Consider the following 23,908-nt stretch of genomic DNA (forward strand, 5'->3'; position numbering starts at 1 on the left):
TTTTGTCCTCCAAAAATGTGGAGTGAAACCTACAGGCTGAGAGGTGCTGTCGAGATGTAGTTGGGATTCTCTGCCTGCCTTCTTTTCTGGCTCCAATCGGTACCAAAAAATAAAGATGAAAATACCAAACCAGACCATAAATTCACAAAGACGTCTTTAATGAAGACATTGAAAACGGAGCTGAAGGATTTTGGCAGGACAGCAGTCTGTGAGCTGAAAAGTGTCTGGAAGAGAAAATGCTGTTTAGAGGAAAAAAACCACTGCACACCAAAACGAAGTCATCAACCGTGAAACCACAGAGGAGAGAAAAGCAAAGAAAAGGTGTATTTGGACTGTAGGAGCTTCTTGTTGGTGTAGAGGTGGTGCGATTTCAAAAACATGAATGCCTGTAATAGACAAACCTTCACTGTCCATCCATCTGGTTCAGTGAAGTCCAGGCTTTGGTTCCTCCGTCACATCTGCTCAAACTTTATTCTCTATGATCACCAGCAGTTGGACCGAAAATGGCTTCTTGATGCATGTTCGATCATCCAGGTAAGGAAAGCTTACCTGGATGATTGAAAAGCTGCTGTTTGGAAAACTTTAACTTTAAACCTAATCCGACCACAAACATGCACAGATCACAAACATGCACTAGTCTTCCCATAATCCCAACAGTATCATTATTCTGTCTGTTTATTTAGATTGCACTATTTTAGATGCTTTACACTTCAAGTTAAGACCCCACAATATCTTCAACATAATATCAAAACAGGAGATGTTATAAAAAAGAAAACTCAGAATATTATGATTGAAACAAACTTTTAATGTAGTGTAGAAAAGAAGAAAAGTCGGGTGTTCAGTGTAGTGATCTAAAGAGAACTAAAGGTAGGCACAAGTCCCGAAAACTTATCCTGGGGAAAACACTCAGTCATGACTTTAACTGCAGGAAGGCGATTGGCTACCACAGCAGCACCAGACGGACTTTTTCTCACACTTGGTCACAATTTGCTCCTCGTCTCAGATAAAGTGCAGAAGCTTTCAAACGTGCACATGAAGTCAATACAAAACCACTTGTAACATTTAAATATGTCTCAACTATGTCAACTTTAACTGTCCTAGAAAAAGAAGTAAAAGAAAGTAAAAATCAATGCACCTGGACCTCCAGCACATCAGTATCAAAAGATTGCACGTAAAGGTTTTAAAAAAAGTCAGAGTGCTTACAGTTATCAGAAAAGAATCACTTGATAGTAAATGTCAACATTTAGACAACGAACAGCTGAGAGAATAAATTGGAATGTCAGTCTTGAGTGCGTCACACAGATTTATTTACATTTGATGATTTTTGAGTTTGTTTTCAGATGCTGCCCCCTCACCTGCAGCTGAGCCTCCCTGCTAACTGCTAACTGGCTAGCCTGTATTTTTCTCCCCATCTCTGATTCTTAAGAATCACAAAAGAAATCTAACAAGTGAAGTATTTACTGAGAAAAACTCAAACTTAAGTTTACGTTAAGTTAACGCTGAAATACTTGAATCGGTCAGGAAAATACTGAAATCACCACCATGTCTGGGTTAAGTAGCAGCAGGCTGTTAGCTTAGCCTGGAAATGGTCATGGGCGCGGGCCACGCCTCCAAATGGACTAAATTATTTGGCCTTCCTGGATCGAAGGCGCCTCTTGATGATCTGATGGTCGCTCTCTTTCTCCTCCGGCTCTCTGCTGATGATCTGAAATGAGACCAAACATTAGAGCCCTCAGATGAAAGGGTGAAGTCTAATCTGCCCCTCCTCCTCCTGAGTGGAACCAATGGTTTTATACTAAAGACATCATTCTGTGATCACTCTATAAATGTCTCCTGTGGTCTTTCAGGCATTTAGTTGTTGCTGAGCTGGTTTATTTTTTCAGGATGATGTCGGTCCGTCTCTTTAAACCTCATATTGAGAGTTCCAGTGAACAGCTGGAAAATGCCAGTATGACACAGGCCTCACATGACCGTAACCAACTGGACTCCATTGTCCAGTTGGTTACCTGTGACCTGTGAAAATGACGGGCTGTGTATAAAAATGAACAATAACTAAACAGTAGGGATGGGTACTGGTGTCCGGTGCCATGATGGCACCGGTTCTGACATAAACGGTAGTAACCAGACCGAAAAGCAGCGCACATTTCGGTGCTTTTTTTTTCCTGAGCTGTGATACACTTCTAGCCAATCATTTTACATTTCCGAGGATAGTAGGCGGGGCCAGGTACGTACGTTCTGTTAGCGCAGAGCTACAGATTAAAAATGTCCAAGGCGAAGCGGTCAAAAGTCTGGCTGTACTTCACAGCAAAATATGCAAACTCAGCAGCAACAAGTGCTTTAAGCTGATACTGTGACACTGTCAAAGGAGGTAACACCAAGAATCTCATGAAACACCTGGAGACGCATAGCGTTTTTTTTTAAAGCCGAGAAATGCGCCGTATTTGATGGCAGCAGCAGCCGTTCTTCTCTGCGTGAGTAGCTTAATGTTGTTCTTGTGTGATTTACGTTGAGTAGGCTAACCACGTTATTACATTAATGCATGTAAGGTGAACTAGCAAACATCATCATAGCTACATGCAGCTGTCTTCTTGTGTGATGGCAGATACTCCCTTCACCCTGGCTAAAAAGGCTAAAATGACCAAAGAAAAAGTGGAAAACAGTTAAACATGAGAGGTTTTTGGACAAAGTTTGTGTTTTTTCCATTGATTAAGCTTCCAGCCAAGAGTGATACCATATATGCCCCATAGCTGCAGAAAAGGCTAACATTGTTATCTTTTTACAAAAAAACAGCTGAACATGAGAGGTTTTTGGACCAATTTTGTGTTCTCCATTCTTTAAGCACCGGTTTGAGCACCGTTTGAGCACCGGCACCGTTTCAAAAGTACCGATTTGGCACCGGTATCGGATAAAACCTAAACGATACCCATCCCTACTAAACAGTTAATGTAGCACCCTCTGAATTAAAGCTGAGGGTCTGCATTTCCATCACATCTGTGCTCGTATTTCAAAGAGTGCAAAATAACTTTTGGAGCCAAAAGTATTCGGAATATTCAAACGAATATAAAGCTCATTCCGAGCCAGGAAAAAGGCCGGGATCAGCACTTGTTAAGGAAAATAAACGTTCCTCGGAGCTTTGTGTGAATAAAAAGTAAGTCTGCGCTGATACGGACATGTTTGCACTAAACGCTGTGAGACTCACTGGGTGCGCGGGCATGTCGATGGGGGAGGAGATTTCGGGCCTGTAGAGTTTCCTTTTGTTCTTCTTTGCTCTCAGACTGAGGGAGGAAGAGGAGGCTGCTGCATCTGTGCCGGCCCGTCCGCTCACCAGGCTCATCATCTTCTTGGCTGCAGACACAGTTTTAGAGGAAAGCAGAAGCATGCTGAACAGCATCCTTAACTACATCCCGTTAATCACAATGCTTAGAGTGCGTGTATAAATCATTTTAATCGCAGATTTAAAGCCTAAAAACTTTAAACAGGAATTATCAGTGAAGACGAGTCGTCTTCACTGATAATTCACTGGGAGACAAATTAATCCAAAGCTGACGGCGTGTTTATCCAGCTGAAACAAACAAGCTAGGTCCATTATGAAAACTTGTTTGCCTCAGTAAACCAACGCTGGCTCTTAGAGTTACTCTCCAGGTTAAATAGGAAGCTCTTCCTGCAGGAAGACGGATTCACGATTCGAGGATGAGCAGGGTGAAATAGGAGACTGAAAGCTAGAGCGAAGTAGTGGAGGAATTAAAATAAGGACGATAAAAGACGAGTGAAGGTGAGAAGAGAGATGAAGGGTGGGTCAGATGGCTGCAGATGACAGCAACCTTGCCTTGGAGCCCTGAGGCCACAATTAATTGACCGAGTGAAACTGTGGGTCCCTGAGGATAAAACAGAGAAGACTCTGGTTGATTCCAATATGTTGGCTGTCTTAACTCTCTCCTTTAAGCCATCATTAGTGTCCCAAACTCACTGCCCTTGCCCTTTTACTCTGTCAAACCTGCGCAATGCTTTTCCAAATAACTCCGGCAGGAGCTCTGAGGTTTGTCCTTGTGTGCCCTGCGTTTCTCCCCCCCAACACTCACAGTTAAATTTGAAGATTCCTAAAACCCATCTGGACCGATAAGATTGCCTCCTGGACTCTCAGTAAAAATAACTGCAGATGAATGAATAAAATACAGCAGAGGGGATCTACTGTATCTGTGGGGAAAGTTCTGGTGTGTGTGTGTGTGTGTGTGTGTGTGTGTGTGTGGTGAGATCCAGCAAGGTCTGAAATTAAAAGTGTTCCTTTTTTCTCCATCATATTTGACATTCAGACCATCACTTTTATATTTCTGAAACATTGCATCAGCGAAGGACAGCTCCTGATGGACTGATGCAGGCTCGGCCACTGCAGTCCTCACGTTCATGTTTTCGCATCCTGATGAATTACAAATTAAAATGCATAAAAGCACCGGCGACTGCCAGAAACTTCAGGTTGGGCTGTTCTGTAAGTGAACCAGGCTCCTTTAAAAATGCCTCAATTCCACACGCTGACCTTTTCAGTTGTTCCACAGACAAGCGCCGCCACATCTGGGTTCTTACACGCAGGCAATTAAAAACAGCCAGAAGGCTGCGTCAGGAGCAAGACAGCGTGCCTGGGGCCTGTCTGACTGCTGGAGTGACTGCAGTGCACCACAGAACAGAGTGAAGGAGACAAACTAGCAAAATCTATCCCAGACTGTAAAGGGAGGAAGTGGGATCATGTGAATACCAACCCTCTTTAATGCAGTCACTTTGCTTTGTAGTTTTCTATACAGACTTACTTTGCTGTGATCTTAACTTTCCTCTTTGCAAAAAAGGCCCTGAACATTTCAGATTTCTGCACTTTCTGTAAACGTGACTTTTGTGCAGCACAGAAAACTCATTAAGCGCACTTTTCGTCAATCGCAGCATCGGTTTCTGCTGCTCCGTCTTATGTTCGAAATAAAGAACATTTTTCAGTCCCACGATCGTCTTCAACAAAGATAGTTCGAGTTTAACGTCACCAACAATAACGAGTCGCGTGCTGACCTTTAGTGCCGAGCAGCGTGGGGGAGCTCTGCAGGAAGTCTCCGATCTTCTGCAGCGTTCCTTCCTTCCTGCTGCGGACGCTGATCTGGGAGTCGTGACGACCCGCTGGGGAGGAGCTCTGATCAAAGAACAGCGAAGCACAGTTAGCACGTACGAAACAGCTTCTCGTTAGGGCTGCGTCAGAGTTCTGGGTGAGTGCAGATAATGACGTTTAAATGGGAAAACTGTCTGACAGTTGAGGTGTTTTCCACAGAGTAAGACTGATGTCACGGTGTGTGGGTACATCTGCGCTCTGCTTTTTAATTTCATTATTTAACAATCCTGTTTAACAGTCGCTCCTCTTCAAATAAAAGAAAAACAACTGAGCAGCACAATCAGCTGTCTCTGACCAACTCCACCGTCTTGGACTGCAGCAGCACATGAAGCAGCTCTTCACGTGTTACAGGCTCTACAGCTGCAGCTGATGGTGGCGTGGATCACACAACTGTGGCCTGACCACCGGACGGGAGAAGCTAAGGGGCGCCGCTAACTGGCCGTCAGTCAGAGACCATTAGTAAATTGATCCTGGATGGAAGTATTCTCTCATGTAAGAGAATTGCATTAAAGATGCAAGCACAGCGATGACGGGGCTTTTTGCATGTGGAGGTGAGCTGTGTCCTGTTTGAAGACCTTGGCTGGTGGACATGTTTAAATTCACCATAGTGCTGATGTGCACGTAATCAAAATTCAAAAGCTGCTTTTTGTCAGCATCGCTGAGAGTCTGCATTAAAACTAAACATGAGGTGGAGCTGACGACAAACAGGTAAATTCAATCCCCTATATTTCTGCGATTAACCATAAAATATCATCATGTGAACTTCGGCGAGCAGCAGAAACACTGCACTGTACAAGGCTTTGTTCAAGTGAAATGATGAATTAGTGATGTTCAGTGTGTGTCTGCACATCACATGGGTGTGTTTGTCTCTCTGTGGTTCTCACCTCTTCCCGGTGTGGGGTCAGCTTTGGCGTCAGTTTGGTTCTCGTGTTCCGCCTGTTCTCTGCCTCCACTTCCTCCTAAACACAAACACACACACAAGCAACATGAAGGCACGTACAAAGTGTTAAAATACTGAGTGTGCACTGAGTCATCCGTACCAGAGGAGAAATAACCACCAAAATGTTTCATAATGACAGGACGCTATGGACGAGATGGGTTTGGTCATTAATACGATGCAGACGAGAGCGAGATGTTCACACGCTTTGTCCGGTGGCCTCGGTAGGAGGTAAATGACACTTTTACCAGCCTGAATATTTCTCGAGAAGCGAAAACACGCTCCAATTTAGCCGTATTTACTTTGCAGAGGGACTCAAAGAGCTGACAAGCTCAACTACTACCAGTCAAAATATAATGCCTGGGTGTTTCCCAAACACCCAATTAAGCTTCAATGTTCGCTTTCAAACAAGATTCTGATGTCAGCAATGAGTTTCTGTCAACAGTGTGTGGAAAAGCTTTCATTACGGCAAACAAAGAAAAATGAGCGCCTGGACGTTTGCTTCAGTTCTGGATCGATACGCTTTTTGAGGGAAGCCTCTGCTAATGTGTGAATAACAGCTGGGTTTGTTTTCCTCCGTCGTTCCCAACTTTACCAGGGATCAGTCTATGAATCAACTATCCTGCAAGAATGTTTCATTAAAGGAAGCATCTCAGATTTCAGCGTATTAATGACAGGATGATGAGTGGAATGACATGATTGCATGGAGCTGTGAGTAAATGGTGAATGGATGCATTCAATTTGCAACTTCTAAATCTGGTAAGTTGCAGTTTGAAATTCAAAATTCACAAATGTTTCGTCTGAACCACTTTTGCTAAAGTTTCTTTCCACCTGTAAAAGAAACTTTGGACCTTTTGAAAAGCTGGAAACGCTTTCAGTTCCAAATAGCCGTAATACCAGGTTACAGCCTGTGCAAAGTGTACACGAGTAACATACAGAATGTAAACTGATGCAAATTCCCACTGGGTCAATCAAATAAAGGTGAGTATGAGAACAGAGTCTGTGTTTCATTGATACAGCCACCAATTAGAGGCAAGAAGAAAAAACAACAATGACAAAGAAGTCTTGAACACGTTCATTAAAAATGAGTAAAGATAAAAACAAAAAAAACTTTCCTAACTTCAAATTAAGTGATTACTTTTATCCTTTCAGGCACGTCCAAGTGATTCGACTAATGGCCCAATCTGCACTCTGCCCACTTCTCTGAAATAAAAATCAAACTAAGTGACGATCGTTTCGATGCTGAAGGAGACCCAACGAGTGGACGCCATCAGCCTTTGACTTAAGCTAGCAGAACAGCTGAAAACGTCCACAGGTGCACAAGAATATGAATGTGAGATCAGCCAAATGTTCGTGGCGCCAAAGGCTTTTGGAAACAGACACCACAAACAAAATGTGAGCGAACTTTAAACTTTAAGCTGAACTTGGACAAACCGGATAAATCTTTAGAATCCAAGGACATCACCAAACACCGTTTTCTTCCCTTGAGATGCTCGGCCAGACCTTTACTGCACCTGTGTGTTTGTGGCTCTTTGTGCCTTCAGTTTTGTATTCAGTAAATGAAAAGCGTGCTATAAAAGCTGACATCAGGTGATTCACTTGGCCATTGAAGAATTTCTCATTTCCGTGGCTTTAGAATCTCGCGGGTTCGTAGTGAACACAAGGAAAACAGCCCCGACCTCAGTAAACACTTTCCTGGTGATCGAACTTATGAGTTCAGTTTTTTGAATCATGCTGAACAGAACATTAAATCCATTTTGTAAACTTTGGTTCTTATGTAGTTCTTAACAAAACTTCCCCCATTCAATGATTCACACCAGCACTTTTCGCTGTGCTTTTTTTATGTAAGATCTAACAGACATTTAAGTTGGGGTTAGCATGTTCCCCGAGGATATTTGGCATGCAGACTGGAGCAGCCAGGGATCAAACCACCAACCTTCCAGTTAGCAGATGACCTGCTCCACCTCTGAGCTACATCACCCCATGTAGGTCATACTCATTAGCGAATGATTGGTGATTGCCAAGTTGTTAGCCAACGAGTCATCTCAGGTTTTCTAATCAAACTTCACAAACCAAAGTGTGATTTTACACGAGCTGTATCCACCGATTCAAACCTGAAATTTCCTGTTTTTTCAGAGCATTTTCGTGAGGCAGCCTTGACTCAACCTGAAATTAATTTTGTCTCCATATCAACACAAGCCGTACAAACTGAATGTTGTAGAGTTTAATGAAAAATGCCCATTTGATTCTCTTCACAGACCAAAATGCAGACAGTTAGACGTTTATGTAACGTTTATGCGCCAACCTTAAACCGGTGTTATACTAATTGTCATCTTTATAAATTGCAAATACTTGGCCATATTTTACAATTAATAACTTAATAATCAGCATATTTTGTATCTTATCACAAACAACTCCAGCCTTACCGAATGAGACCAACTGCCTGATGTGTACTGCAGCACAAACCTCAGTTCTGGCAGAGTGAAGGAAGGAACATCTGTACTGGCTGCTTTATTTCAAAGGGCCTTTGTGGCTACAAGCAAAACCAACTACACCCATTACGAGGCTGGGAAGTCAATGAGGGATCATGTCCGTGTAGTATTCATGGTCGGGGTGGCTATAACGGGTTCCACGCTGTGCTTCATTGGAGCCCACAAAGGAACAGAAAACAGACAAATGTGTGCTGTGCGTTTCTAAAAACAGCGTTCTCAGATATGATGCGCCTGCATTAGCTCCAGCACAACAAATCCCTGAACATATACTTTTTTTTAGTGAATCAATTCTGACTCACTCTCGTTTGGGATGAGGCTGACCTGAGAGGAGGAGTGTGCGTGGCGGATGAGATGAAAACGCTCCATTTTGAAAGCAGAAAGAAGGTCACAACATGGAGTCACCAGTGACTCACTGGACTTTTTTTTTTTTTAATAAATTGAAGGAAGGAAGGAGGAAGGGAACGCAGACCGCCAAGTACGAAAGCAGAGATAAAATATGTGAAGAACGCAGACGATGAAGCTGGAGCGAGTGTAAGAGAGAGCGAGGAGGAAAGCGTGAAAGAAGAGGAGACGAGCAGAGGAGCCGCGATAAGCGACAGAACGAACGTGTAATTGGAATGTGTGGAGAAAGTCAGCGAGATGAAATGTGTGCAAGAGAAGTAGAGGCGCAGAGATGAGACGATAGAGGGAACGTGTGGAGAACAAAAATGTACCAGAGACAATGAATCAAGCGCCAAGAGAAGCAGATCAGATGGCGAGACGCAGAGATGTGGTCATTGCTACATGTCGTACACATGAATGTACACCAGAGCGCCACGTTCAGACCGTGTACTCACTCACTATAAAAACAGGACACTAAGCGGTTGATACACCTCAGAAACCTCTTTGATGTCATAACTGTTACAACATTTATCTCAACAGCACAATGTACTTGTGCTGGCCTGTATCCACCTACAGAACAGGAACAGGAGCATTAATCTTCCATATATTCACTGTGAATTAACATGATTCATTCTAAACGTATATTAGTAGCTGGGAAATTTCACAGGCAACCTACGCAACAAAGTTAAGCTGAAATTTCCAGTTTATTTCCCATTCTGGACTCAAACATGCTTTATTACTACAGCTGTTTCTTTATGGAGAAGCACAGCACAGGCGTCAGACACAGCCTGGTCTGAACAGGAGACGCTCAAACGTCAAAGTTTGCTTCTTTCACCCGAAGAATTAATTGAAGAGAAACTGTAGCTCATCAGATTCAGTCATTTTACACAATGCAAGTTCATCTTGTTGAGAGGCTTAACACTTAATGGACGAGTCTTTTTAAAGTAAAACTGGCACAGCGAAAAATTGTTAAATTGTTAAATTTAAAAAAAAAAAAGGGGGGGGGGGGGAATCAATACATTTGGCTAGTTTTGGAGCATCAACATGTGACGGGCAGTTTAATGGGAACAAAACGTCTCTCTTCTGAAGTCTGTCAGTGTTTGTGTTCGGAGTGATGAAGTGGGAAACTGCCAACAAAAGAGACATTTTGCTCACATTTTGTTGGATAATTACAAACTTTCCTGAAGCAGAAGCAGAAGAAGAAGTGGGAGGTCCTGGTGGAGAGCTGAAAGAGGACAGTACATCAGACTCGTGTTTGATAAACAGGCCTTCAACTGGCAGCTTCAATAAATGGGACCCACAAAACACAGGGAATATTTACAGGAAGCTGGCCTCTGGCCAGAAGTGCAGAGGAACACCAATATCTCCAACCACGTTATAAACAGGAAAAGACAAATCTGCAGACGTCAGAAAGCGTAAGAGTAAAAAAGCAAAATGTCATGAACAGGATGAGAAATCTTTGTGAGACGTAGAATAAAAGCTGTGGGAGCACTTAATGACAACCGTCACACGCGATGGAGGAAATGAGATGTTTTGGGAGCTTTGGTATCAAAGTGGGAGGTTTGTGCAGGACAAGAGAGATTTAGATTAGCACCGTGCCATATCCAGTAGACGCTGCTCCACTGGTGCCAGTTTACTCCTACCACAGAACAGCGAGCCAAATCAGAGCTCCAAGCGCCGCACGCAGAGAGGAAGCAGTTAGGTGGTTCTCTCTCTCTCACAGGATCTCAAGCCTGTCAATCTGTTTGATAACATTTGAAGTGATAAAGACATTAATATTCCAATTACTTGTGTTTTCATGGAGTCAGATGAAGGTTTCTGTAACTTTTGAGCCGTAGTTAAAATAGGACAGTGCATCAGTGTGTGGATCAGAGTGACTCCTCACCAACGCCAACATTATACAACCAAAAAACTCAGGTAAAGACTTTCTGGGCTAGCACTGATGTTTCCACTACAGAAAGCACCATCATCAATAAATCATTGCTGAACAGAGACATGGCTGGCTGGGAGAGATGAGATGGAGGGGGGGGGGGGGGGGGGGGGGGGGGGGATGGGTATGTGGAGAAAGGGGTCCGAGGTTAACAGAAAAAAGAAAAAAAACTGAAAGGAGAAAAATCGGGGAAGGCAGAAGGAAAAAGGGTTGCGTGCTAAGAGTAAAAGGAGAAGCGGTTTATTTGCTCGTGCGTGAACGTGGCGTGTCAGCATACATGCATCAGCTGCCAATGCTCCATTATCTCAGAGAAAAATTGAATTGGTGCAGAAGTCTGGAAGGCTGATGAAATCGGGAGCCGAATCTCTGCTGGGTCACTGCCTGCAGATGTCAAACCCATCAGAGAAGAAGCCACTTCACCATGCAACTGCCTGCCTGGTGTCAGCGATGAAATATGAGCACTCCGTTTAAGAAGTAGCAATTTAATGTAAATGATTCCAGAGCATAATTGCTCTGAAGAACAAGACGAATGGCAGGAACACAACAACCCCGTTTCCAAAAATGGAGTGATTGCAATTTACCTTTTATACCACGCAAAGAATGGAATACATGTGATTTTAAATACATGCTCAGTTCATCTCCCAGGAGTAAAACTAAAGAAACGTTTGGTTTCCCCGGGTAGATTACTGATGAAGCACAAAAAATGTAAAATCAAAATGCAAACATATTAAACCAATTTGTTTCAGCATTTAACTGTGTTTACTGTTTCCAGATAAATATATCCCAACATTTTACACAGCATGGAAACTTTTCTGAAAATAGGGTTTCACTTTGCCGTTAGCACTGAGATCTGATTCTAAAACAAGACAAGAGCGCAATCATCACCATAATGATAATTTAATGTTTTTATAATAAAAACAACACTTAGCCATGAAACACAGGATGCAGATATAAATGCAGCCCGTGTTTCATTAGAATAGATAAAAGAAAATACCAGAATGTGGCGATGAAGGATTCCACCTATAACTAATCACTGAGCACTTCAAACATAACGGCTTTCTTGGAAAATCGATTCATGGCCGTCACCACGTCATGAGAGCCGTCTTTCTCCCCATTCAAACAAAGATATTAATATTAGTGTCACTGCTTCAACAAGGTTTGGGATGTTGACTGATCCTGAAAAATCTATGGAAAAACAAGAACAGATGCTTCTGAAATTAACCATAAACCTAATCTCAGGCTAACATCTCATTCTTCTCACAGTAGTTGTGTTTTGTCTTCCACGGCACACTCTGATACTGGCAGACCCCCTCGCAGGGATGTAGCCTCGCTCATAAATCTGCTCCTATGGAATGCACTCTTCCTCCATCTTTAAATCTACAGGCCTGACCGGTGCACAAGAGGTGGCTGTCATGGTAACGGGAGTTTTGCCTGCAAAAGGGTCGTCTCCAAATAAGAGACGCCCCGAGATGAGACCCGAGGAGGCCACGCTAAACTGTTTCAATCACGTCAATATTACTTTTCTGTGACGTGCAATAAAAGCGTTTAGTGTCTGGGTGTGGAAGCCTTTTGTCTCTGAGCCAGAGAGAGGAGGTCCACGGCAGTAGGGCTGTGCGATACGACCAAAATCTCATATCCCAATATAAGACGTTTATCGTCCCGACAACAACATACGTCACAAAAATTTTACATTTTCTGTATATTCTGTGAATCTCAGGCAACTCTACTTGCGTGAAGCGTCTTCAGCTGGGCATCGTGTACCTGGAGTCGAGTGTTACATAAGTAGAAACGGCCGCAATATCCTTTGTATTTAGTACACGGCGTGTTCTAAGGTTTATCCGTCGGTAGTGTGGTTATATTAAATATAAGAGAAAGAGAGAACTTTAAGAACTTCTACAGCGACCATCAAAGCGATGAAAACAAATATTGCCATAAACAGTTTCTTTTGCGACACCATGAAACAAACGATAGCTTAAAATGAAACAAGACGTTTTCATATCATCATCTAATATATATCGTTATATCGAACAGCCCAACATGGCAGCATGTAAAACTAATCGGAAATTCTACTAGTTTAATAATAAATTGTCAAAACTCATAACTGGAGCATATTTGTCTTCTCTCTCATAAAAACCCTTCGAAGCCCAACACTGACATATCACCATTAGATTCCATATATTTTATAAGGAAACTGCTTATTTACCGATCCAGCAGCATTGGTATTTATTACTTTATGGGGCTACTTGAAGAATATCCAGTGTTCCACCTCCATGAGCATAGCTGAAGTTTCTCAGCAGATACTAAGCTGAGTGGATCGTGCCGACTTATATTTTGAAAGTTCAGCAGTACAAGAAGAAGTCAGGGGTCAGTTTAAGCCTGTGGTCGTACATGCGACCCGGTGATAATAATTTTACACTTTGACCCTGAGTTATTTGCTCAAGTGTCCTTGAACTGAACTGAGCCCCGGCAGGTTCCAGGAGCACCGCTCTGTAGCTCCACATCGACGCTGACCTCCCTGCAGGACGGAGGACAACAGCACAGCTCCACAAATACACGTGCAGTGTTTGTGGAAACCAAACACAGAGCAACGCTGTACTTACTGTGATGTTCTTGCACTGAAACACTAAAAACATTCACAGAGAAAATTTATGTTGAAAAACAAACTTTTCTTTTTTAAACACCCAGAAAAAAAGAAGAAGAATGATTTGAACTCCATCTATCCTGCAGCTAAAATGAGAATCAGCAAGCTGTGGAAAGACCTGTCACGACTCTGGCTCAAGCTACATCTACTAGTTAGGCCAAACGAGCTTGAAGCTGGAGTTGCAAAAGTTGCCGAAGGGGGTGAAAATATCATAATGTAGAAGTGTGCTCATTTATAAACACAGAGACCTCCGGTTCACTTAAATAATGATCAACACAATCTACCAAGAACAGTGTAAATTAACGGGTTGAAAACAAACAAATTTAGGCCATTTTTTGGCAGTTAAGACCAAGGAGAGGGGGAAGTCTTCAGGAGTGTGATCTCTGCTTAATACAACTCTAATTACATATTTATAAACAATAGATTTGTTTTGCTCTGGTTTCCAGTGTTATATTTTTCTTTGCTTATCACTTATTGTTGGTTTACTGACCGGTTTCCATTTACTGTCATGTGTTTCATCTAAACGCCCCCATGTCCCCTCAATAAAGACAATTACAAAGCATTTTTATGATAAGTAGTTCCTGCTAATGTCTTAATGTCGTAAACATTTATTAATTTCAGCATCTACTGCTGCCGCACATCTTTATGTAGCAAAAAACACGGGGGAGACAATAATCGGACACATATTCAGATTACAAAGGGAAAAAAGAAGAAATCCTTTAAGCGGACAGATGAACTCTGTTGCAGTAAATTATTAATGAGCAGGTGTGCTACTGTCTACTGCTGTTTAAATGAGGGTAGGTAGGCTAACAGAGACAACTTCCTGGATATGATGCAATACAGTTCAACAGCACATCCTGCAGCCATGAAGTTGCGTCAGTAACTGAACATTATTGTAACTAACAGAGCAGGGAATAGGCCCCACCTTTGTGAGTTTAGAAACATGTACACCAGCGGTGCCTAATGAGCCACATTTTTACATATGACACATAAAAACTTAATCTGCTTTTCTCCCGACCGCACAAATCACATCAAGTATGAGCAAAACCTCATCCGAGCCAAGCAGCTGTGTGCCCGTTTGTATCATGGAACAAATGTGTTTCAGAGGTCAAATAGAGGAGGGAATCTGTGACACTACAGCATCATGCTGAAGGTGGCGCCTCCGATCATTAGTCACACTTTACTCTGTAGGATGGAAACCAGTAAATCAATGAAACACCTCAACAGGCAGCCCATGTAAACACCTCATTTGGTGTGATGCTTTACTCCGCTTGTTGGGAACGATCACATTATGTGCATGCAGATACACCCTCGGTGGGCTACACCATCCGTAACGTATCTTACTGATGCACGGCATGTTGGATGAAAGGGTGGTTTCCTGCACTGCATTTTAACGGTTTTCAGTCCAACATCTGTCGGCCTGGAGCCAAAGAAGAAACTAAAACTCGTTCACAGTAAAAAAGGTTTCCTGATTTACGGCTCCTACACGAGGCGTTTTTATCAGGTTCTGTGTCACCAAAAAACATGCAGTTTAAACATGCCCCAGTCTCCCCTTCAACATATCCTTGGACAGTGCTACACCACCTTCAGCAAAGCTGCTACTTCCAGACTGCTGCCCTGAAGTCCCGGCTCTGTCTGTCTGTCCCACTTGTGTGTCTGGGACGTGATTGGACCTGTTACAGTGTCAAACCGCAATCCTTCATTTTCAATCCTAAATTAGCAGAGAAGACAAGGTGATCCAGATCTGTTGAGTGACCCAGAAACATGTGGAGTGCTCATCCATCACCCATGTTTCACAGTTTTGCACTTTCAATTCACATCTGGAGTGAAGCCTTTAAACTGATCAGGTTCTATACTCTGTCACGTATTCAGCCTTACATAAATAAATAAATAAATAAATACACCAAGCAGTATTTGAATCTGGTGGAATCATCATCATCTTGAGTGTGAGAGCCACTCAGACCCTGTGAGGGTCACAAACATGTGCCCCCCTGTGGGCTTCGATATGGCAGGGGATTCCAGCGAAACTCCTCTAAAGACGCCATAGTTTGGGTTCATTTCACAGATGCTGATGTTTGCTCTCTGCCGGGGCTCCATAGTGAAAGAGCAGATGTGCACATACAGCAGTGGCCTGAACAGAAACTCGGGCAGCGCTGGAACGCTCCTGAGCTGCACGACCTTGTTAATGAAATCAAAGACGGTCTTTGCAGAGACGGCCGTGTGGCAGACGTTTCTGATCACACCTCGCATTTATGCAGCCTTCAGGTCACTCAACACACTTAATGCTTAGATGTGATTCTGCAAAGTGGATTTACTAAATGATGTAACGTGTTCATAATGGGAAAATGGTGAGTTAGAACTGTATTAGATCCAGGAGTGAAATATACACTAATGAGGCGAATGATGATGAAAAACATGAGAGTGGATGTTTCTGGGCTTATGATATAGAAATAATCAGGTACCTCAGTTTTTGTTCGCCGCTTACTCCTCCTGAAAACACAAGACTTTGAAAAACAGGGGAAAAGGTGTTAAAATGTTACAATGTAACATGTCGAGTATTCTACAGAGTATTCAACGTTTAGAATATAATTTGGATAAAACACTGAGTACATTTCCTTTAACTGTGTTCTTGTAGTAAAAACATCAGTATTGCACCCTTTACTGTTTATTCAGCTGAGTAATACTACTACTGCACATTCACCCAGTGTATATACTATATGTAGATATATATAATGTTCTTCCTCCACACCCCCACCCCCCCCCATTTTTGCACATGTCGAGGAGCGTGTCAGGCTACATTTCACTGTGTGTTATACTTGTATAACTATGCATGTGACAAATAAAGAACCTTGAACCTTGAACCTTAATAAAAGCTCATTTAGAATTATTACTGAATTCTTTTTGTGTTCTGTGGTAGCTTCTTGTGCATGTTTGAGAATGTTTTTTTTTTAAATTCTGTAAACTGAAAATTACTCTGAAAATTGAAAAAATGATATTTAGGTGCAAATGCAATTTAAATAATAAACAAGAAAATAAATAACGAGAGAAATGCTGGAAACATTAAACTGCGATTCTGATGGCGAGGTCTTATAACACTGGGGTTTCAGAAAAGGCTCCAATTTCTAAAGCGGATAAACAGCACAAACGTGTCTGACTGGAAACAAAGGTACAAACTTCACACCTCCTCCCCAGGGACACTGAGGCGTTCCCAAGCCAAGATACCCAGCCTGCCCTGGGTCTGACCCGGGATCTCCTCCAGCTGGACCTGCCAAAAACATCTCCTCTAATAGGCTTCCAGGAGGCGTCCCAGTCAGCTGCCAGAAACACCTCACCTCCCTTCTTTTGATGTGGAAAAGATCTTTACTCCACAATCTCATTCTTTGGATTAGCACCCACAGCTCATGGCTATAGGTGAGGGTAGGAACGTAGATCAGCTTTGTTTTCATGCTCAGCTCTCTCAGCTACAGCAGCGAGGTGAAGTGTCTGCATCACCTGCTATGCTCTCCCCTCACTCGTGAACAGACTCAGAGATGCTTGAACTCTTCCACAGGCACCAACTCATTTTCCATCTGGAGTGGGCCATCCACTCTTTTCCAGCTGAGGATCGTGGCTTCAGACTTTCATTTGGCTTATTTTCTTCAGCGGCACTTCTCACTCGGCTGCAAAACCTTCCCAGCACAATCCGAGGTTTGCTGCTGTAGAAGGACCACAACTAATCCCTTTATATTCCTGGACTTCCAGGACTGTTTGTTAACTGACTAAACTAACAGTGTGTTAACCAATACTAATGAGTGTGGCTCCTGCCTTTAGCCTGATATTTACTGAAAGGATGGCAGTGGTACAGAAAACAAAGAGACTGTGCAGAAAATGTCAGCTGTGGCGTTTCTGGTAAACGTGTTCGAGTCCACAGGTTATCCACCCGACACGTCTGTCTTCTTAAAATTCACCTGCTAATTTGAGGTTCTCTGCACAGCGAGGAGAGGACACACGAAATATAAACACTTAACTTTTATCTTTGTGGGCAGGTTATCAGAGGAGGATGCACTGACACGGTTTAATGCTTCCTGGCATTTTAAAAAGAAACAAACATTTTTTACACTTCAGTTACAGGTGGCCTATGACGCTATGCAGAGTCTCTTCAAGACCCAGCACCCCAAAGGGTCCCCATCTCCCCGCTGCAGTCATGTTTTATGCTCAAAACAAATAGTTTCTCTCATGTGTGCCTGGAGATGCACACTCTCACTATTATAAACATTACTCACACAGGCCTGAGGATGTTAATATTAACACTGTGTGCAGTATGTGCATGCCATTGCACCTCAATGTTCAGCACATTCTGTTGGAAAGCCTCGACCATTGAATTTAGCCAAGGAGAAAACAACCTGGATGCAGCAGAAACACGGCTAAAGATTTAAAGGCTTGTGTGGCTCAGGGAGCAATAAGGTCGGTGTCTTCTGCAGCCAAGAGACTTTTTTTTCGTTCTGCTCCATTAGAGCTGAAAGGCGTGTCTGTACTGAAAAGTTATTGCAGTTATGATCAGGTAGTCATATCAGGAAGTCTTCTATTTGGAATTATTATTGATATAGTTTGTTAGAGGAAAAAAATATTGCATTAATATGTTTTTGCTCAGTTTATTGCAGTGTGGTGGGGGGGAGGTTTGGTGACATTTAGATAAAATAGCAATATACCAATGTTATATACACAGAAAAAGATATTTAAGACACTAATATAAAAACCAGTAAGAACAGAAACAGAGACAGCTGATGGCAGGGTGTGTATGTGCTGCGTGAATATGGGTGAAATCTTAGAACCCCGATCTTGGAACTGAAGTAAATGAATGTAAATGAGACGTGACGTAAAAGAGTCAATCAGAAATTATACTTGAGGATAAATAATGTTTATTAAAAACGCTTCTTTTACTGTATTTACGTGATTATTGTTCATTTTGATTAATGCTGCTATCTGTATGAACAGAATGAGCTTGTTTTATGTTGATGTGTTATGGGTGTTGGGGTGTGTAGCACCACACAAAGAAAAGCTGAGCCTGAGGTTGATGATAACGGGGATGCTGATCACGCACGCACGCACGCACGCGCACACACACACACACACACACACACACACACACACACACACACCTGTACATAGTGTGTGTGTGTGTGTGTGTTCCTGTCTAGCCATCTTTGTGAGGAGGACCGAAATCTGCATTCTGCTATACTTGTGAGAACCAACAGTCACTTGTGAGGACACACAACCCGGTCCTCACAAATTTGAAGGCATTTAAAGGCATTTTTGAGCCTCAAAATGTGGTTCTAGTGTCAGGGTTACAATTAGGTTATGGTTAGGGTTAGGCAATCATTTTTAATGGTTAGGGTAAGGGGCTAGGGAAACCATTATGTCAATGAAGGTCCTCACTAAGATAGCTGTCAGTGGCATTTAAGTTCTAAAATAAGTCGCCCACGGGTAACATCAGTGGCCGCGTCCATCTTTATACCATCTATGGTAAAACCCCACCTAACAACATGGTTTATACTGTGAGCTTCGAAATGACACATTCATTGTTAACAACAGTGATTGTAACGTGTTTGTTTGTAAAAAGATGCATACTGTGTATTCATACTGCTGCCACTTTTCTCCACATCACCCAGCTCCGACACTGTACGGCATCATTTGCAGGCTGTTGCAAAACTGAACTTCGCACTGATCTTTTTAAACAGGCTATAATTAAAATTCTATTTTGCTCAAATATTTCCTAGAGCCTACCACCGCTAATATTTAATTTATTATTTACTAACCAGTTTAAAGCTGAAAAGAGCTCCTCTATGAATGACCCTTGCTAAGTTTCATTTTTACTCGCCACGCTCACGTCGGCTTTCAGATCAAGAGGGAAGAGAAATAATTGCTAATCTATTAATAATGTGGCAGATAAGCACTAAATCAAACCTCAAATTCCACCTCTGACTAATCTACTACATTTGTGTTGAACATGAAGGTTTTCCTTCAGGAAACTGAGCTTAATAAAATAAAATAGCTGACACTGTGAGGGCTTCATATGTCTGTTTGTTCCCGACTCTCAGTCTCTCCTTGACCTCTGTGAGGCTCTATTAAGAGTGATCCCATTAATCAGTGACGAACCTGCTCTCTGCCTGTGCTCTCAGCTGGATCAAAGATAGGCCAAGATCCTGCCGGCACACAGACCCGCAGAGAGACAGATTGAAGGGCCGATACACGACTAGTCAATTACAGAGCCTCTACAAGATCCAGCGAATATCCGCTACTTATTCCCTACCCCAGGAGAACATTGGCTGTGAGTCACTTTAAGCAATACAAAAACATACACACCCTATTGTGGTTAAAAGAACAAGCACCGCATTGTTTCAATGCATGTAGTTATATGTTAAATGGTGGGAGAAAGGATTTTGCTACCACGAACATGAGTTGTTTTTGACACAGAGTGTCACAAAAAAATAAAAATAACAAAGCCAATGCAGCCACAGTACACTGTAATCCACTCCACACTGGATGCATAGGAAGAGTAAATGGCTACCCCCCCCTCTGTCCCCTTCTGGCTGCCTCTGCCTCAATTTTATCCCACAACTTAGACATTCACATTACTCACACTCTCATTACACATACATATAGGATCTTGGGGGTGGGCACGATACACGGAGTCCAAATTACCATCAGGGTGTACACCTCACCCCTGGCGTCGTTGCCCACCTCTCAATTTTAAATACACTTAGTCATTGAGGGCTAGCAGGAGGGACTATGCGCTTACCTGCTGCTCTCTGGCAGGTAGCTCCAAGCCCTCCTGGGTTTTAATTGCACCTTAGAACACACATGCATCAACACTACAATGAGCGGGTGGAGGGAGGTTTGGAGTCTTCTCTCACCCCCATTCTCTGCGACCTGCTGGAGCGGGGGGGCTAGGAGGAGGAGTTGGCCGTCCGACTGCGGTCTGGAGTGTGGGGCCTCCCTGCTGCTGCGGAGTCGGGGTGGTCTGCCTCCCCCCACCGCAGGGAAAAGGGTAACACCACCTGGGTCTGGGTGCAGTTCCCCCCTCCAGGGGCAAGGGTACCTAGACCCGGTTTGTAGAGTACGCTTGGGGAGTGTGATCGTGTGTACAGCGTCTCTTTATGTCTGTCTCCACGTTGGTTGAGTGTGGAGTAAGTGCATATGAGAGCATGAGGGTGGGAATGGATGTTTGTGTCTGTGTGTGCCTGTATGTCTGTGTCTATATGTCAGGTTGGGTGTCAGGCGCCACCTCTCTGGGGACATCTCAGGCCCTCCAAGGTTTGGAGGCCTATCTCCCCCTACCACCACTTCCCCTGCCAGTGGCGGACCCCCTCAGACATCGGTGCGTTGGTGGTTCTTTGTGTCCGGGGATGGGCGTCCAGGTACACACCGGCTCACTCCTTGGCGGCCGCTTATCGGGGCCTGGAGCCTGGGGCTCGCTCGGGCCACTTCGGAGGTGGGGTGCCCCCGGCCTCTCGGCGTGGGGCTCGGTCACTCAGGCACGGCTGGCTGCCGGCGGAGCTCACGGGCGCGTCACTGCAACTCCCCCTGGCTTCTGCTCCGCGGCTGCTGAGTGAGCCCTCATCTGGGACTCTCCTCAGCTCTTTCTGGGACAGTGGCGCGGCTGCCCCTCTGTTGGTCTTCCTTGGTCTCTTGTGTTCTGGGGGCCTCTGGATGTCTGGAGTTTTGATCTCCTCCATACCTGCTTCATACCCTGGAGGACGGGGCTGTGGCCCCCCCACACCCTCTAGCAGATTATTACATGAAGGAACCTTTAAAAAAAAAACAAACAAGCGCGTCCATGCTCACAGGTGTACACACGGGTGATCACACCCACAAACTACACCCTTTTTGGCTCCTACCTCAAAGCACACTGTGTTCTGTTGATCTTATGTGCTGCACAATAATGTTTAATATTTAGTATTTACTGTCATATTCCCATATATCATTGTGATGTTGTTTATTCTATTACTCTTGTTCTCTTCTGCTTGTTTTCTTTTTTTCTTTCTCAGCAGGTGATCCAGGTGATTGATATATGCATTTTTTTTCTCTGCTCATTCTGTTGGTTTTTGTCTTTTGCCCTTCTCCCCCGTCCCTCTTCTCAGCTGTTTCTCTTTCCCTCTTTCTTTCTCCCCTTCTTTCCCCCAGTCCAGTCTGTCCCGTATTCAGTAAGTGAAAATAAAATAAACAATAAAAGGTGAATCAAATGGACCATTATGGCAAGGATGGTAAAGTAAATCCGTTGGGCATCTTTCTTTGCCTTTAGACAACAATTCTGATGCAAAAGAGCCAAACGGGACAGGCCAAAAAAAAAAAAAAAAAAAAAAAAAAAAGAAGAGTAAATGTCAGTAACTGATGGCAGGTTGTAATAATTAAAATGATGGAGGAAACAAACCTACATGTGGGAGCACAAAGGCCTCACACGGCCTTCATCTCAGAAAATGACTCATCTTTACCTCCAAAAGTTGATTCTGTTCATCTGGACGTTTTCAGTGGGAGAAACGTTTGGTCGCTCATCCAGGTAACTTCTTTAGTCTTAGCTGACTGCAGGTTTCAATCTTATAAACAGTACATTTGCATAATGACTGAAACCAGCCCACTGAAGGAACAATGGGCTGGGAGGTCAGTTCCTTAATCTTAATTATGCAAATTCTCATGACCATTGATCAACATCCACTGACCAAAGCCCACTGATCAAAGACCGCGAGTAGCATTCACACAGTTGGGGAATGGCTGCAATCACAGCAGCCAATGCATCAAGACGACTCGTCTTTACTCACTCTGCAAAGTTTTAGACATGATGTTACGGTGACGACAGAAACTGAACAAATTGTTCTGCGCTAGTATCTAAATGTACACACTTTGTCCACACTGCATTGGTGTGCGCTGCCCAGTTTGGGACACATCAGAGAGATTCCGTCTCCTTTGATATAATCAAACTAATAAAACTGCTGGCGCTCAAAATACCACAAAGATATAAAATTCAGAAGCAATGTCACTTTCCAGAAATCATCAAAACAAATACATAAAACATGAATCTGCAAACCTCACTGTTTCAAATTAAAACTGTTATCTTTCTACCAATCTAAACCCACCAACCACATCACTGCTTCACATAAGGAAGTGTGCATCCACCTATGATGTGGGGAGAGACAGGAGGACGTAAACATCCCTCCCGTGGTATTTGCAGACTTTCCCAGCCAGAGGAAAAAAAGACAATAAAAATGCATATCTGACTATGGGGCGAAACATCACAGCTTTAATGGAAAAAGGCTCAAAGGGAAACACCTGAAGGTGTTACGATCTGCAACATTTCCAGCTTGATAGCAGACAACATGTTGCTTTAGTGGCAGAACCATGACCTGATCTCCTTACCTGCAAGTTCAGATGCCACAATGTGTTTTTGGTCTGCATTAGGTCAAATATAAGATGAGTCAAGATTTTACTGGAGTGCAGTCTAAGGACAACTATGGAGCTGGAAATTAGCATAACAAATCCACTGTGAGCATATCCCTGTTAGTTAGTACGTCCTACATGTCAGAGGTAATGCAAGGCTTTATTGTGCAAAGACAATAAAACACAGCGGTGGATGAGCACGGTGCAGTAAGTGTACACACTTTAAAAGATGCCCGATGAAGCTAATAAGAGTTGTTCTAATGGAAGCCAACATTACGAGCACAGTGAGGTTAGCAGTAACTGTCACCGCCGTGTCAGATGCTGCGCTTTTTACCCTCCCTCGTTGCTTCTTAGTCTGTGTTCCTATCCGACAGCCCTACCCACAATCCCTCCTCTTTCATCTTGCCATCCAAACTCCCTCCACCCCTCGTCTCTGCTCGCCTGCTACTTTTATCTTCCTCTTCTCCTCTTTCCTCCCTGCCTCCCCTCGTTTCCTCCTACCATCCTCTCGACTGTGCTGTTGTGTTCCTTCTGCTGTCTCTTTTCTGTGATTCCCGTCTGCCTTGTTTCTTCTCTTCCTTCCTGGCTGACATTCTCCTTCCTTACCCTCAACCAATCTCTCAATTTTCTGCGCTGCCTCTGCCTCCCTCTGCACTTTTCCTCAAATTTATACTGGCCCAGTTCACTCTGATTTTAAAACTTTCCTCCCCCTCATTTGTTTCCTGTATACCTTCTTCTTCCACAACCTCCCGCCTTATTTTTCTGTTTGCACAGATGAGGATGCCTCCGTTGATGTTTTCTACTCCATGAAACATTTGGGCTTTAACTGAGGATTTTTATTAGACCGTCTCATTGTTTAGAACAAACAAACAAATAAATCTAGTGCAGAATTTGTCTCAGCGTCTCTGTGAGGGTTTTTTTAGACTGCCTTTTAAAACCGGTGTTCATGTTCATAAATGTTGACTGAAGCGCCCCA

The 23,908-nt window shown here is 43.3% G+C and overlaps 1 protein-coding gene across 4 annotated transcripts in view; it reads right to left on the bottom strand.

The window, feature by feature from the left end:
• Positions 1-784: 784 nt before the first annotated feature.
• The window catches only part of LOC146655209 (kinesin-like protein KIF20B), a 63,305-nt gene continuing 40,181 nt past the window's right edge, over positions 785-23,908 (bottom strand). For 3 of the 4 annotated variants that reach the window (XM_085427378.1, XM_085427376.1, XM_085427375.1), the window contains 5 exons: positions 15,984-16,025; positions 6,025-6,099; positions 5,047-5,164; positions 3,200-3,345; positions 785-1,705 (listed from right to left, as the gene is read on the bottom strand). In XM_085427378.1, the coding sequence (XP_085283504.1) occupies positions 1,625-1,705; positions 3,200-3,345; positions 5,047-5,164; positions 6,025-6,099; positions 15,984-16,025 (462 nt within the window). In that variant the 3' untranslated portion in view covers positions 785-1,624. The remainder of the gene's footprint in view (positions 1,706-3,199; positions 3,346-5,046; positions 5,165-6,024; positions 6,100-15,983; positions 16,026-23,908) is intronic. The other variant, XM_085427379.1, reaches the window with a different exon arrangement.

Source organism: Rhamphochromis longiceps, linkage group LG13, assembly GCF_057381845.1.
Source record: "Rhamphochromis longiceps isolate RC_006_pf linkage group LG13, R_longiceps_female_GT1.1, whole genome shotgun sequence".
Classification (NCBI taxonomy): Eukaryota; Metazoa; Chordata; class Actinopteri; order Cichliformes; family Cichlidae; genus Rhamphochromis; species Rhamphochromis longiceps.